General features: G+C 47.0%; 1 protein-coding gene across 4 annotated transcripts in view; it reads right to left on the bottom strand.

Annotated features, from left to right (window-relative positions):
* Nucleotides 1–440: 440 nt before the first annotated feature.
* Nucleotides 441–16,605, bottom strand: part of LOC144782087 (RNA-binding protein 6-like) — a 1,028,143-nt gene continuing 1,011,978 nt past the window's right edge. For all 4 annotated transcript variants that reach the window (XM_078661245.1, XM_078661243.1, XM_078661244.1 and 1 more), the window contains one exon: nt 441–671. In XM_078661245.1, coding sequence (XP_078517371.1) covers nt 546–671 — 126 coding nt within the window. In that variant the 3' untranslated portion in view covers nt 441–545. The remainder of the gene's footprint in view (nt 672–16,605) is intronic.

The following is a 16,605-nucleotide window of genomic DNA, read 5'->3' on the forward strand; positions in this document are numbered from 1 at the left end:
CTTCTCTCTAATGGTACTGTAGGGCTCCCAACTTGGTGATGGGGATGATTCATGTAAGTTAGTCAATGAAAGATCCAATATTTTAGAATATAAGCTTACAATGTTGCTGCTTGAATTCCACCTTTGTGTGTGAGGGAAGCCTGCACCTCTTGTTTAGAAGCTTGCACCTCTTATCTGCCCTGTATCTGTTGTGTGTTGAGTAACTTGTATGGCTGATGTATGTACTTGTTTTAAGTGAGACTGTGTAATGCTTTTGGCCTTGATCTGGCGGGGATGTGCAAGGCAGGGTTGCACTTCTGCCATTTATGATGGACTACATGGGTTGGTTTTCCGTGGCTAAGTAATAAACCATATTGCCTATTTTTTGTAAGCAAATTAAAACCTTATTCTAAGTTATTATATATTTTTTATGAAATAATGAGATAAAACAAAAGGAGACCTCAATTTCATCTTTTTATTACAAAAACTGTCTAGCAGCAATAACATTAATAATCGAAAAGTGTTTGAGAGGCAGGACACACAACATAAATTGTTTAATTACAACTTTACACAAGTTCCTTGAAGCGGGCAAACATGACTTTCCTGGCAGCGTCTCGGTAGGATTCGTGGGGCAATCTCTTATAAGGTTTCGTTTGTGGCCCTTGGCCTGCACCTTCGGTCTGATCTTCTTCCTATAAAAAATGCAGATTATCTGTTTAGAAGTTAAAGAGCCTATTAATGCAGACAACAGGATGTTTATATTATATATAACAGTAATACTCCAGGGAAGAGGGCAAATAATAATGAAACAGCAAAAGTTAAGTAAGGCACCAATGGTTAGACTTAGAGATGGGACATGAAATGTGGATGAGCACAGTCTTAAATGAGATGGGGAAATACTACTTAAGTATGAAGATGACAACCCTCAGGGGTTGCTTACACAATCAGCTGCAATGCTTCATATGCACACACACGCACTGGCTGAAGCATAATACTCATGAACAGGAATCTGTACAACAGAGCCAAACAAGGCTACATATCCACCAGAAAAGCTAATCTTTTTTATCTAGTCAACTTGCTCTTTTACTTTACACACAACCCAAAAGCCCTTATCTGTGTGTTCCTGCGAACACTATTGTCATCCCGCTAACTCTCCCAAATAAACATAGCGAACACTCTTTTACTCTTTGAAGATTGTATACCACCAGTACTAAGCTACTGAAAATCACTTAACACTGAAAAACCTTCTCATGGTTGGACCTCTTTGACCCTTTAATGACTCTTCCACATTTATTATCACTACTTCTCTACCACCACAGGACCAGACCTTTTTCACCAACACAGTCGGCTTCATTCCTGGGTTTCTACCAAAACAAATGGAAACACCACAATTGAACTTGAAGTCTTGGCTGAGTACAGTTGGCATGAAATGCCCAAAGAACCTCACTTAACACCTTCTTCACTGCAAACCACTCGCTAAATACAATTGTACACCTCCCACCTCTGCAAAATTAATGAACTACACCAGTTGATTAGCTTGTAGACAGTACAACATAGATCTTGGGCATTTCATTCCCAGATCATCCAACAATCTACAAATAACTTCTGAAACAAACTGTACTCCATTTTCCATCACAGGAATACCACCTTCTCTAAAGATGTCTTCTAAAAAAACCTTTTTAACATTCTTTGCTAGCTCTAATTTTAAATGATAAATCAGGGCAGCCTAAATATTATTTTCCTACATCCTGGCCCAGCATTTCCCAAAGCTTAACTGGGGCTTCTAGTGGTGACACCTGTGACTCTTGGACCATTATCTTGTCACTGGCGGCACATGCTAAACAAACTTTCATCTATCTATCTGCAAATCTATCCCTGCTCATCAACAAATCTAACTCTTCTTTTAGCTAAAGTGGACTTCCTTAGGATCTAATTCTTCTTTTAGCTAAAGTGGACTTCCTTGTGAATACTTAACCTCCTCCATTATATTGACATGTTCAGCAAGGTCTGAAGAACAGTTCCTCCTCGCCAGTCTCATACCAAAAATCTTTTTAACTCTACCAACTGCTCGTCTCTTTCCTAGATATTCTTACGATTTGCAATCTTCAAGCCACTATTTCCTAACTGCCAAACAATGTCACTCATCACATAGTCTGCAGTAAGCCTTGACAATCAGCCAACACACTGTGGGACTCCGTTACAGTATTCAATAGCATTAAGATCAGACTATCTGGAATGCGAGAAACCGGTCCTCGGAAGCTTGTTTCCGGTCCAGGGAAGGCATGGCTTGGCAGTTCGGGCTGGACTGTTCCCATGAGGCCCAGGGTCAGACTGATTTGCATATAGCCATGTCTGAACTGGGGTGGCAGAGTGGGCTAAAGAACGGGGATGGATCAAACCCAGATCTTTTGACTGGGTGTGAGTGTTTGATTGGTTCAGATGCTCCGTCCATCACCACCCCCTTTTGTACCGCAATGTATAAGGACTGCCTGGGGAAGAGAACCCTGCCTAAAGATCAAAGACTAGCGGCGATCGTGGCAATTCATAAACCTGGTAAACCGAGGGAACAGCCATTGTCCTACCGCCCGATCTCGTTGTTAAATGCAGAGGCAAAAACACTGGCGAAGGCACTGGCGCTCCGACTGCAGCCATACCGTACCACCTTAGTCCATCCTGACCAGTCGGGATTTATGCCTGGCCGCAACACCTCCCTCAACCATGGTGTACTGGCCCGCATTCCTCTGATAAAGGAGAACACAGCCATCCTCTCACTGGACGCCACAATGGCGTTTGACCTGGTCGAATGGCCGTTCCTTTTTGCAGTGCTTAGGAAGCTAGGATTCGGTCCCAAATTCTGGGGGTGGATTGAACTGTTGTATGCGGCGCCGCTGGCACATGTAGTGGCGAACGGACATATCTCCAGGGAAATTAAGTTGGGGAGAGGAACGCGACAGGGTTGCCCACCCCCCCTCCTCTTTGCCCTAGTGCTGGAGCCTCTGGCCGCGTGGCTGAGACAGGAGCCTGGAATCCGAGGGATACGATGGGAGGGAGACTGGGAGGACCGAGTTTCCTTATATGCCGATGATGCGCTCATATATCTGACATCACTGGAAGACTCCCTGAGGGCCCTAATGGAAATCCTAACGCAGTACGGGACAGTGTCCGGATATACCATCAACTGGTCGAAGTCACTACTGTATGTGCTATACGGGCCAGTGCCCGACCTGCCACCGGGATGCACACTCCAAATTGCGAGTAACGGGTTCAAGTACCTGGGGATATATGTCACACCGCAGGAAGATGTATTTATGGCGGAAAACCTAACAAAACCCCTTACACGGCTTAAGGCAGACGTCGGACATTGGCGATCGCTGCCGTTGACACTGCTGGGGAAAGCAGCATTATTCAAAATGTTGGCACTGCCTAGGTTCCTCTACGCCCTCCAAAACACCCCTTTCCCGGTTCCTCTGTCTTATTTTAGGGCCATTGAAGCAGAAGTCACCTCACTGTTATGGGACGGTCGACCACCCCGTATTGCACAACGCAAACTGGTGCATAGCTGGTATGACGGTGGCATTGCCCTACCAGATGTGAAACTTTACTATTGGGCGTCCCAATTGATGATTATAAACCAGTGGCTACACGTTTCACACGATGAGCCGGCGTTCCGGTTAGATAGGGCCCTCCTTCCTGCACAAAACCTGCTGAAAGCCCTCTACACTAACAAACGAAAGCATATACTCACAGGTCCCACCGCGCACACCATTAAGATCTGGCATGCCGTGCAGAGGGCGCGGCGATGGGAGGGAGTGCTAACACTCGCCACACCCCTCTGGGAGACGCAGCGGCTAGGCTAGGCACCCTAGTGAACACCAAAGGGTTTAAGACAATGGGACCTCATTGGTATTTCAAAGATCGGAGACCTTTAGGTGCGGGGAGAGATGCTCACGTTCGCAATACTGCAGGCCAAATATGCCATGGGAGACACAGAACACTATTGCTATCTACAAATCAGGCACGCCCTCCAAAGCGCGATCCCCCAGGGCACCAAGTTGGCCGAGTCCTCGCCCTCGCCCCTTGAGGATAGAATCTTCACAGATCACATGGGCAAAAAAGCGATCTCACACACTTATCGAAAGCTAGTCAATAACCAACCAGACCAAACGCTGATTCTTCGGGCCAAATGGGAGGCAGACCTGAGAGACATAGAAGATACTGACTGGTTGGGCGCATTAGCGTCAGCTCGTGAGGCGGCGATCCCATCGCGACTCAAGCTGATACAGCTCAAGGTGTTGCATCGTGTATACTATTCCCGCACCCTCCTACACAAGCTGGGACGCACATCAGACCCATTCTGCCTTAGGGGTTGTGGGCAAATAGGGACATTCTATCATGTCATATGGGACTGCCCCAAAATACAATCATATTGGGACCAGGTCACAGCGGAAATATCGGAAGTGGGAAGGGTTGAGGTCCGGCGAGACCCTCGGTGGTGTCTCTTAAACATTTGGCCACCTACTGACCTAAACTTAGCGTTGCAAAACTGGGCGACCCTAGGCATGACCATTGCCAAGCGAAACATAGCCAGAAACTGGGGTTCAGGGACACCGCCAACATGACTCAATTGGGCACCGACATGGACGTAGCCATGGTAGCAGAAAAAGCGGTCTACACTCAGAGGGGCTGTCCCAAAAAATGGTCCAGAATATGGGGTAAATGGAACGAAGCAAGAGGAAATATATGCGACCCACCACACACCACTTCCACCCCAGAGAATAGCCCATGGACGGGTCTCAGTTTCCAGGGGCAGAGCTATAGCATCACATGTGAGGGTATGGGAGAAGGGCGCAGTAAAGAACGGAACCGCAAACGTCGGGGGAATGTGGACCTGCCGAGGTTGGACTGTAATGTGTGTTATGCGATGTAATTTGCTCAAATTGTGTGTAATTGGAGATGATTGCAGTTTCATGATATGTCAGCAGATGATTGTAAATGTACACATACGAATTGATAATAAAAATGTTTTTAAAAAAACAAAACATACATGTATATAATTTTTTTTTTTTTAAACAGCGGCTATGCAGAGAGAACATGGCAGTGGTAAAGCCCAACAGTATTAAACATAAGCAAACTAGTGGGAAATAGCTTTTTTGCGCAGGGAGGGAGTGCAGAATCAGAGTATTAAGCCACCTAATGATGCATGAGAAATGAGGGGAGGGAGTTGAACTTGAGAGGATAGAAGTTTTCAGTGGTCAGTCTGAAGATGGAAGAGATTGAATTTGAATTTAAAATATTTATTAAGCGCAGCATTCACCAACGGTTTCTTGGCGCTATGAAGGGCAAAGTACCAATGAGGGAGAGTAAGCATCATGGCAAGGGCTGGTGGACCTGAAGAATAATGAAACAATCACACTAAAAAGGCCTGTTTAAAAAGAAAAGTTTTGAGGTCTTTGCGAAAAGGGAAATAGTGTGTTGCCAGTCTTAGGTGGTCCGGTAGAGAGTTCCAAAAGGTGGGTGCCAGCGTGGAGAAGGTCGACCCACCCTGCCTCTTGCGTTTAAAACGGGGGACCACCAACAAGGACTGGGAAGAAGAGCGAAGCTCTCGGGTGGGAATGTACTCCCTAAGCGTAGAAGAAATAAAGGCGGGAGCCGAGCCCTGCCGTGAGTGAAAGACCATACAGCCCAACTTAAACAAGGCTCTCTCTTTGACTGGCAACCAGTGAAGTGCTTTAAGAATGGGGGTGCTATGATGCAAACGAGAGAGACCGTGAATAAGTCGGGCTGCCTGGTTTTGGACCAATTGAAGTTTCCGTAGGCTGTACGCTGGAATGCCATTGTATAAGGCATTTGCGTAGTCCAGCCGGGAGATGACAAGGGCGGACATAATCAGTTTGAGTGCCAAAGGGGAGAAAAAACAAGAAACAGTGCGAATTGTGCGAAGAGTGAGAAAGCAATAAGAAACGACATGACCAACCTGAGAGTGAAGAGTGAGTTGATTATTGAGTTTGACACCTAATGTCGTGACTGAAGCAGAAGGAGAAGGAGGGGGCCCGAAGGAAGAAGGCCAAAATAAAGAATTCCAGGGACTGGAGCAACCACCCGTGAGGACCAACTCGGTCTTGTCCGGGTTCAACTTAAGGTGGTTGTGGTTCATCCAGTCCCTGATAAAGACCATGACTGACTGAAAATTAGAGATAGAGTGAGGAGAAGAAGAGAGATTAAAGATAAGCTGGAGGTCATCCGCATAATTAAAAACGGTGACCTCCAGCTGCTGAAGAGCAAAGATCAAAGGACAGATATAGAGATTAAACAAAAGGGGAGAAAGAGAGGAGCCCTGAGGGACACCACAAGTGACAGGTAATGAGGTAGCCGAAAAATCTCCCAGCCGAACCGCCTGGGTGCGGTCCCTTAAAAAGGAGGAGAGCCAGACCAAGGCCGAGCCCCCGATTCCCGCCGCTCCAACACGGGACAACAAGATGGAATGGTCCACCGTGTCGAAGGCGGCGGAAAGATCGAGGAGCACAAGGGCCTGATGGTGGTTTTGGTCAGCTCCCTCCCTAAGGTTGTTAAGGACCGACACCACAACGGACTCCGTGGAGTGTCTAGGTCGAAAACCAGCTTGTCGGGGCGCTAATCCGCCATTATCCTCAATGAAGGAGCTGAAAACCGTTGTTACATGCCGCTCCAGCACCTTGCCCAAATAGGGCAATAGCGAGATTGGACGATAGCTGGCCGGAGCGGATGGGTCAGCCCCCGTTTTCTTGAGGATTGGTACTATAGTGGCGGATTTTAGGGAAGGAGTCACAACCCATTGTGTCAGTGAGTTATTGAGAAAGGTAAGAGGGGGCAGGGGACAGGCTGTGTAAATGTGTTTGAGGATGCGGGCTGGACAAACATCCATCGGAGAGCCCGATTTGACTTTAGGGAGAATAGCCAGAAACGCATCCTCAGTGAGGGGAGGAATAGAAGTGAGGAAGGACCGAGCAGTAGGGGGGGAAGGATCAACAAAGGCTGGAGAGGGAGGAGGAATATTTAGTTTAATGTTGGTTATTTTGTCCAAAAAATAAAAATTAAGGGAATCACATAACTGCTGAGTGGGCAGGGGTTCAAACGATTCGTTTTCGATAGTTGAGCAGCGACTCGTTTGAATGTCCGAAATGTATTTCCCCTGATGAAGTGCTAAAAGGCACGAAATGTATTGGGTTCAAGTTGACTTTGTGGACAAATGTTTATTGGAAAACGATGAATTGATACATAGCTGTGATGCAACAGCTCAACCTGAGAAAAGTGATTTAACCATTGAAACAGAAGAATAAACCTGTGAAAACATCAGTTTAAAAAAAAACATGTACACAGCACTAACTCATGGAAAGCAGTGTTTAGCATACTTTGTTTGGTACAGATTTTAGTGTCATAGTCACCAAAGTGGTCTCTTAAAAAAATTCAAGACAAATCTGCAGAAAGACCCATTATTTTGTGCACATCACACTCTATATGGACAGCATCAACATTCTAACATAAATACCCTCCCCTTACATTCCCCTCAAAAAGTGTATTCAAAGGAGCAGTTATGAGGACTGGCTAGTATAATGGTGTCCGCTTCAGAAGAGTGGAGGAGAGACAGAAGAGTATGGTGGCACCGGGCAGAGCAGTTTGGGCTCTGGGTAGAAGATTGATGGGAAGGCCCTGGAGAGCGTGGTGATAATGAGTCAAACCAAGGAAAGAAAAGAGAAAAAGATTTAGTAGGATGTTTAGGATCTAACATACACCATGGATTCACACAGGGGGCCTATCTGAGCCCCAGGCAAGATGGCGGCCGGACTCTCTGCCGGACAAGCTGCTTAAGGCACTCTCTCCCGACTGAACTCACCACTACGCCTAGCCGCACCACACTGCACATCTGCATAGCCAGTAAAAAACAGCAAGCGCTCTCTTTTCGTCCGAGGCCGACTTACCCGCTGCAGGCTTTCTTGCTGGATCCCTTTGTGACGGGCTGGTTCTCCATCTAGCTGCAGTGCGGTTTTGCCTCATCTGCCTGTTTTCTCATCGGACGAGATGCCGCCTAAGGGAAGAGCCGCTGTGCCTCCAAGCAATGGCCGTACCTTACTCGTTCGGGCAGGCGGCCCCGTGAGGGCTGTTGCTGAGGCGGATCAAGCAGCGCGAGCACCAGCATCGGCATCCGCAGCAGGGGGCCGGAATGCGAAGAGCACGAGTTATTGGCAGCCCCTGGCGGAGTCTGCATCCCCCACTGCGGCCGTGGTGCGGTCGAAAGGGACTGTGCAAACGATGTTTCACAAACCAGCAGTCAGGGCTAAGCAGACCGTCAAAAGTAAAAACTCTCAATTGGCTGCTGTAGCGGATACATTCTCCAAAGCCTGTAAGTATCTCGGCATCGGATATGGTAATAATGGATTCTGGTCTTTCATCTTCCTCTACTCCCCCTGTATTATTGCCAGCACCTGACATAATGGTCCCATCAGATAGTGCAGTGGCGCACTCAGGAGGGTTAAACACTACTCCTGCATTAGCTTCTAATGAAAATACAGTCAATCCTATACAACCCAATGGAATTCTGGGATCTGTAGTCCTACCTCAGATCACAGGGGACGCCAAACTGATTACATTAACATCCATCGATCCAGGGCTCGCATCATTGTCAAATGAAGTAACTTTGGTCGCAACTGGTTCGGAAGCCCTACGGTAGCCAGGCCCAAACTCCAATGAGGATATGGCAGGGGATGATAGATATTACTCTCTCTCAGACCACACTGGCTCCTCTGAGGAAGATCTTGGCGAGGAGAAAGACTGGACTGATGATGATGATAGTGATACAGGGGATTGGCGTACAAGTGAGGCACTGAGCTCGCATTCTGGGCCCCGCACAGTTCGAAAGGCAGTTAGAGACCAAGGGGCATCTGGCCACGATGAAGGGTCATTGACCTGGGACTATTCATTCTCTCTACAACCTGGGCCGGAGAGCAACGCTATCACTGCTATCAATACAGGGAATGAGCACGGGGCTAATCACCCTCATCTTCCTACAGGTGAAATGACCCTCGCGGTGATTTATCAGACCATCATGGCCCATCGTGAGGAGACTTGGCAAGAAAGTGTTCGCACCCAAGGGTCCTGCCGTAGGGTGCAGAATGCTATCCGGAGAGTGGCCAAGACTTGTTCAGACATCGCCTCTAGAATTGGGGAGGCAGAAGAGAGGATTTCTACTCTTGAAGACGATATGGCCACCCAAAAGGGTATTACAGATTCAATTAAGGCCCAAAGGGAAGACATTGTATAGAAGCTCACGGACCTTGAAAACAGAGCCCGGCGCAATAACCTGAGAGTCCTAGGAGTTCCGGAGGGGGTCGAGGGATCAGACGTCAGGCAGTTCATTGCCGAGCTATTTACGGAAGCATTCCCAGAGGTCAAACAATGGGATTGGGAGCTTGAGATCCAGCGGGCCCATCGCTTTCCGTTCAAACTAAAGAAACGACAAGACCATACGGATGACAAGCCTCGAGCTATCGTGATTTGTTTTAATAGTTTTTTGGCCAAAGAAAGGATTTATGACATGGCATGCACGGACAGGAAACGGTCTGGCAAAGGTTGATAGTTTTTTGTAAGGCCTGACCTGTGCACGGCTACTGTTGAGCGGAGGTGTCAGCTCCGCCAGCTAATAGCATCATTTCAGTCAAAAGGGGCCCAGGCTTTTTTACTCTTTCCATCCAAATTAAAAATTATTGCTCAGGGCCAGACCAGATTTTTCACCTCTGAGATCCAGGCCAAAGAATTTCTGAATTTACTTTAGTCAGTGCATTGCCTGCAATGTTCGGACTTCCTTTTTTATGGTCCCAGGTTTCTAAGGGCCAAAAGTGGTATGGGGTGCGGTTTTGGAGTTTAGAGGATTGTGTACAATGTTTTCCACTCTTTTTTTGCCTTTCTGTTCTTCCTCTTCTCTCCTAAAGACCCTACTCCTCCAAATGACTATAGTGGTGAGGTTATCGGGGGATTTTGTGCTTTGGGGCAGCTCCTCCATCATAAGGACCTAGGTCCTGGTGCCCTATGTAGGGGTTGGTGGGGTGGAAGGCTTTTGGGGGGGGGGGTCTAGGGTGGGCTTGGCTCAGGAGGGTGGGTTGGGGGGGCTGGGAGGGGTGGTGGTGGTGGAGGGGGGGGGGTGAGAAAAACAAAAAAATAGCTTGAATATACATTGCAATTATGACTTATTTGTCAATATGACTATCAGTAGGACGCTCTCAGTTTCCGGGGGGAGGGGTATGATGCTGCTCTGTTGTTTTTTGTTGCTCTGTCTGCATTAATCAGACTAGGATTCTTTAGGTTCTTGTGCCTTTTTTTCAATGGCGCAGGGTAAAATTCGTATAGGTTCTTGGAATATTTCTGGGCTGAACAGTGGCACAAAAAGGGCATTGTTTTCCAGGGTTGTTCAGGCTTTTCGTTTGGATGTATTGTGTTTGCAGGAAACTCATGTTCCCTGGGGCAATCGCAATTGCTTGAAAATCCCTGGATTTGATCTAGCTGGGTGCTCTCGCCAGACCTCCACGATCAGAGGAGTTGCAATTTTATTAAGACGTGGCGCAGGCTCGTGTAGGAAAACCATTCAAGATAGTAGCGGGAGATGGGTAATCTCTGAGTTGTTAATTAACGGCAGATCCTTAACATTCTGAACTGTATATTCCTCAAATTTGGACGATCCTACAGCTCTGCATCATCTAAATGTAGAATTGGCCCTCTGGCCCCGCCCAATTTGTTTCTGCGGGGACCTTAATATTAACCTGCCTGCTAATTTTAATTTAGCTGGGGGCCAGAATTATGTTGGTAAGAAACTTAGAGTTTTTAGGGCACTCCAAGCACTGGTCCAAGAACACTGCTTGACGGATCTTTGGTTTCACCATAATAAATATCTGGATGACTATACATATTTTTCTGCACCTCACAATAAAATGGTCCGTCTAGATTATTGTTTTGTGTCAGAGCAATTGATTGATGGCACTCTTATTTCAGGTCCGCCTAGGATTTTGTCAGACCACAATCCGCTGATTATAGATTGCCCTTTGGTACATATTACACAACCGCCTAGGGCTTGGACATTCGACAGGAAGTTGCTAGTAGAGCAAGCATATATTGATCATATGAGTAATTGGATTTTAGAATTCTTGGGCTTTAATAGAGATACTGCTTCCTGCTCTATCATTTGAGACACACTAAAGGTGGCGGTTCGGGCGAAACGAAGAGCTTCTCATCCTTTCGGCAGCGATCTATTCGAGATCAAATCAACTGGCGGATTGAGGAATTAGGAGCTGCAGAGGTTCAACTATTATGCACAATTAAGGAGGGCCGAAATATTTCTCAAAGTCAGGCACAGGTTGCCAAGGTTAGGGCTTCTTTGTTGGAGTTTTTTGGTCAGGACCTTGCTGCAAAATATCTGCAGTCCCGTTCCAAGATGTTTGAATTTGGGGAGTGATCAGGTATGGTCTTGGCCAAGCGACTCCAACAGAAAGGGCTGGCTAATTCTATTACTAAAATTCAAGACTCTCAAGGCTTTATCCAGGACATATCGGAGGGGGTCATGGAGGTATTCTGTCAGTTTTATAGTTCTCTGTATACAGAGGAAGTCAGTGGTCCGGATTTTGATTTTGAAGTTGGGGCCTTTCTTTATGGTCTTAACACTTCCCATGTTACTGGGGAGCAGAATGAAGCTCTGTCTGCCCCAATAAAATGGGAAGAGGTCAAACTGGCGATTAACTCATTGGCTAACGGTAAAGCGGCAGGCCCTGACCTTATTCCTTTGGAATTTTATAGTCGGTTCCGATCAGAGATTAGGCATGAATTTTTAAAAGTACTACGTGAGGCCCAACGTGGTTGTATACCGAACTCGTGGCGCCAAACTACAATTATTCTCATTAAAAAGAAAGGCAAACCGGAGCTGGACCCTTCATCGTTCCGTCCGATATCTTTAATTATCACAGATAGTAAGATCTATTCCAAAATCTTAGCAACCAGACTGGCCTCGGTGATTTCTCCTTTAGTCTCATTGCAACAGCATGGCTTTATCCCAGGGCGGGACACGGCTGATCATGTTCGGACACGGCTGATCATGTTCGCTGTGTAATCGCACTCCTGGACTGGGCCCAAGTTACAAAATCTCCCCTCGGAGCGATCCTGTTGGGACGCCGAAAAGGCGTTCGACAGGGTCACCTGGGGTTTTTTATGGGCAGTCCTTCAGTGGAAGGGGCTTAGTTCTGAGTTTTCCAAAGCAGTTCAATCATTCTATATCGCCCCGGAGGCAACCCTTTCGGTTTCAGGTTTAGTATCTAGACCTTTCAGCATTAGTAGGGGCACAAGGCAGGGCAGCCCCTGCTCCCCCTTGCTGTTTGCTCTATAAATTGACCCTTTTTTAAGCAAAATTGGGAGCTCTAGGGACATACTTCCAGTTAGGGTCAATACATCAGAGTATAAGTTGTTGGTGTATGCCGACAACATCATAGTCTTGACTAGCAATGTAGCCTCAGCTTTTCCGGCTATTGAATACCTAGCAAAACAATATGGTCAGCTCTCTGGCTACAAACTTAACGTTACCAAAACACAGGTTATTCAATCAACAGCTATGGGTCCCTCTGATGCGCCAGTTGTGTCAAGTGCGGTATACCTTGGGGTTGAAATTACCGCTGCAGTCGATAACATTGCAGATTAGAACATCCTGCCCATTTTTGACTCTGTTAACTCTACTTTGGTAAGACTAGATAATCTGCATCTGTCCTTGTATGGCAGGGGGAATGTCCTTAAAATGCTGGTCTTGCCAAAGTTCTTATATTTGTTCAGAACTATCCCGTTAGAATTTTCCCAATACAGTCTTGCTAGGGCGGAAAGGTGCTGCAATAGGTTTCTTTGAGGATATCACCAACCAAGAAGAGCGGCCAAGTGGATGCACCTCCCGTATGAGCGGGGGGCTGGTCCGTGCCGAATCTGTTGCTCTATTACTGGTCAGCTCTTCTCCAGCATTTTGCCTTACCTTTGTTTGGGGATAGAGCGGTGCTGCCAATATGCTGCAGGCCATCTATTTTTGAGATAGGACTTGGGGAGGATGCTAAGGGGATATTGCTGCAGGTTCTTGAACCTAGTTATTACAAGAAGACCAAGTTCAAGGTCACCTTAGCAATGTGCTCAGTCTGGCGCAAGATCCGGCGTAAATGGTCGATTTCCAATATTAACTTTTATACCCCCTTTACGGCTGCCAGACTTCTCCCTTCTGTCTTCCAGGATCAGATTACATTTAGGTGGATGGCGCAGGGAGTAAAGACCCTGGGTGACCTAGGGTTCGAAGCAACAATGGCTTCTTTCTGATTTCTAAAGGATAAGTTTTCTCTTAACTCTCATGAGTTTTTTAAATATTTGCAGATTTGAAGCTATATAGAAAAATCGAAGGTTCAAGCTACAATTTGGTTTAATAGGAATACGTTAATGGAATTGATTTTGAAGCGGTCAAAAATAGGGGCAATTTATCAGCATTTGCTTTCGGGTCTTCCTGACGACCTCTCCTTCCAGAATGCTAAGTGGGAAATAAAGCTGGGTAAGAACGGGTTGGACATCTCTCAGGCTCTAGAATTATCAAGTAGTGTGTTAATATCAGGTAGCTTACGATCTCAATGTTACATGGCATTATTTGGTCTTTATTACACCCCGGCCAAAATTGCTAAATGGGGAAGTACAGGGGGCAACTGTTGTCCGAGATGTGGCCTGGTGGCTGCCAATGATGTACATATGTTCTTTTCTTGCCCCAAACTTGCTTTATTTTTACATGATGTAGAACTGTTTATCAACTCTAGTTTTAATATTTCGGCTGTAATATCTCCAGAGCTAATTATATTTGGCTGTGAAAGTGATGGTTCTTGCCATAAAACAAGACATGCATCTGCTCTTCTGTTTATTGCTATGTCATAAGTGCGGCTTTGCATAACATCAGAGTGGATTAGTCAGGATGCCCCATCATTTATAAATTGGAGAGCGAGGATTTTGGCACATTATAATTTAGAATCTGCTGTCTTTCAGAGGAGGGGAAGAAGGCAGCGGGAGCTGGGCCAGGAGATTTGGGCTCCATTGGTGGACTGGCTCCAAGACTAGTTAATCGTGGGCTGGGCCTAGCTGTATCTTTAAAAAAAAGGATGTTTAGGGTCTAACTCAGGTATGAGAGAAGCAGGCTGAAGTGGGTGAGTTGAGGATGAAAGCTAGTCCAAAGAGAAAGTATTGAGGGGATGAGGGAGTAAGAGGAGTTTGGGAAAAGCATAATGCTTTTAACAGAGTGAGGATTGAGATGACAGAGTGTAGAAGGAGAGAAAGTAGGAGAAGAGGGCAGAGGAGGGTCAGCGTTTAAAGAATCAGTATTAAGCATGGACGTGGAAGATACGGTTGGAGACAGAGGAGACGCGAAATGGAAAAATTAGTTCAGAACCATTAGCCGCAAGTCACTTCTGTGGGTTGAGGCATGTCTGAGGGCCATTTCTTACATATAAAATCTCTGACCTAAAGAGACAAATGTGCAAAGGTAACCAGAGGGGCCAGATGCACAAAGGCGCAATTGGAGGTAAGGTAGAACAGAATCTCAGATGGTTCTTGCGCCATACACAGGTGTCGAGGGAGGTTCACTGGATGCCCTAAAGTGCAGTTACAGACAACCACACATTTGATATGGACAGAGAGGCAGGTAGGTGGATAAAAATTCAGAAACTAGTGCGCAGGCTACACCAATACATGGAAGCAGTGGCATCTATTTTTTAACGTCAGTGAGATACCTTGAATTATCCATGGGGAAAATGAAACAAAACTAATCTGAGTGATCATAAGATAACCACACAGATATAGAAAGGTGAGAAGTCCCCCCCAAAAAAAGATGTTATAAGTTTACTAAAGACATAAGTCTTGCTTTTCCAAGCTATCTCCAGACAGCTTCTTTCTAGAGACCTGAAGAACAAGTTACTTACCTTCGGTAACGATATATCTGTAAGAGACATACATTAGTTATAGATTTCTTACCTGCCCCCAGGCGTCAGACTGGATCCGGAGAATTTTTCATCAGCAATACCCCTGCGCGTTAAAAGGTGGCGTCGGTCGGCTCCGCGCTCGCCGTTGGCGTCGTGGTCGCCGGGATGATGTCGAGGTAGCTACGCCGCCCTCTGGCGCTGACGTCAATTCTTTTACATGACATTCCACGCCAGAAGCGCAGAACCATGTAAGACACTGACCACTGGTGCACAAAACTAGGGCCCTAAAAGGGATTCCCTGACCCTAGAAGTCAGTTCGCTGAACGGGGAGGATGGGTGGGGCGTTAAGGAACCTATAACTGATCTATGTCTCTTACAGATATATCATTACCGAAGCTAAGTAACTTATTCATCTGAAAGAGACAATTAGTTCTAGATTCCTTACCTTAGAATAGATACCCCAGCAATACCAACCCTGGAGGTGGGTCTGCGAACCAAGTTCACACCAGAAAGTCCTGGAGAACAGAACGGCCAAAGAAGCTGTCTCTCCGGACTTGGCTGTCCAGGCAGTAGTGTTTTGTGAACGTGTGCAGAGATGCCCAAGTAGCTGCCTGACAGATGTCATTGACAGGGACTTGCCATCCCAAAGCAGTGGTAGTTGCCGTCGCCCTGGTAGAATGGGTGTGCAGTCCCACTGGGGGCTCCTTCTTTGCCAATGAGTAGCAAGCTTTGATACAAAAAACTACCCACCTGGAGATGGTCCGTTTGTGCATGGCCCAACCTTTTTTGGCGCCCACGTAGCCAACAAAGAGCTGGTCATCCACCCGGCATTGCTTGATGCGATCCGAATAAAAGGAAAGCGCACGTTTTGGATCCAAACGGTGGAGAATCTCTTCCTCCTTAGAACAATGCAGTGGCGGAAAGAAGGTGGACAAAGTGATTGTCTGACCAATGTGGAAAGAAGTAACCACCCTGGGAAGAAAGGAAGGTCTGGTTCTGAGGGTGACCTTGTCCGGATGAACAGCCAGTGGTTTGTTAGCCACTACTGCAATTGGTTGCAGTGCCCTCCGAGATCTGGACGATATCGGAAAGATTCCCCTGATGCTGCGCCCACAGGAACTGCAGGTCCTACTGCAGAGCCCGCATATGCCACCTGGCATAGTCCACCAGCAGGATGCAGGAGACCATGAGGCCCAGCAGCCTCAGGGTTATCCTCACTGAAACCCGGGATAGAGGCTGAAACATCGGTATCATAGCCCGAATATCCCGAACTTGCTGCTCGGGAGGAGAGGCCTGAAACGGCGCGGTATCTAGAACTGCTCCAATGAAAAGGCACTTCTGAGAGGAAATCAGGTGTGACTTCGGCACGTTGATAGTGAACCCCAAAGAGTGCAGGAGGTCTGCTGTAGTGTGGAGGTGGGAAACGACAGCCTGGGGCGAACTCGCCTTCAACAGCTAGTTGCCAAGATAGGGGAAGACTGGAACCCCTGATCTGCGCAGATGAGCTGCGACCACCGCCATCACTTTCGTGAACACCCGAGGCGCGCTGGTAAGGTCAAAGGGGAGCACGGTAAACTGAGAATGATCGTGGCCTACCATGAACCGTAGGTAACGCCTGTGAGCCGGCAGCACGGAG

Source organism: Lissotriton helveticus, chromosome 9 (genome assembly GCF_964261635.1).
Source record: "Lissotriton helveticus chromosome 9, aLisHel1.1, whole genome shotgun sequence".
Classification (NCBI taxonomy): Eukaryota; Metazoa; Chordata; class Amphibia; order Caudata; family Salamandridae; genus Lissotriton; species Lissotriton helveticus.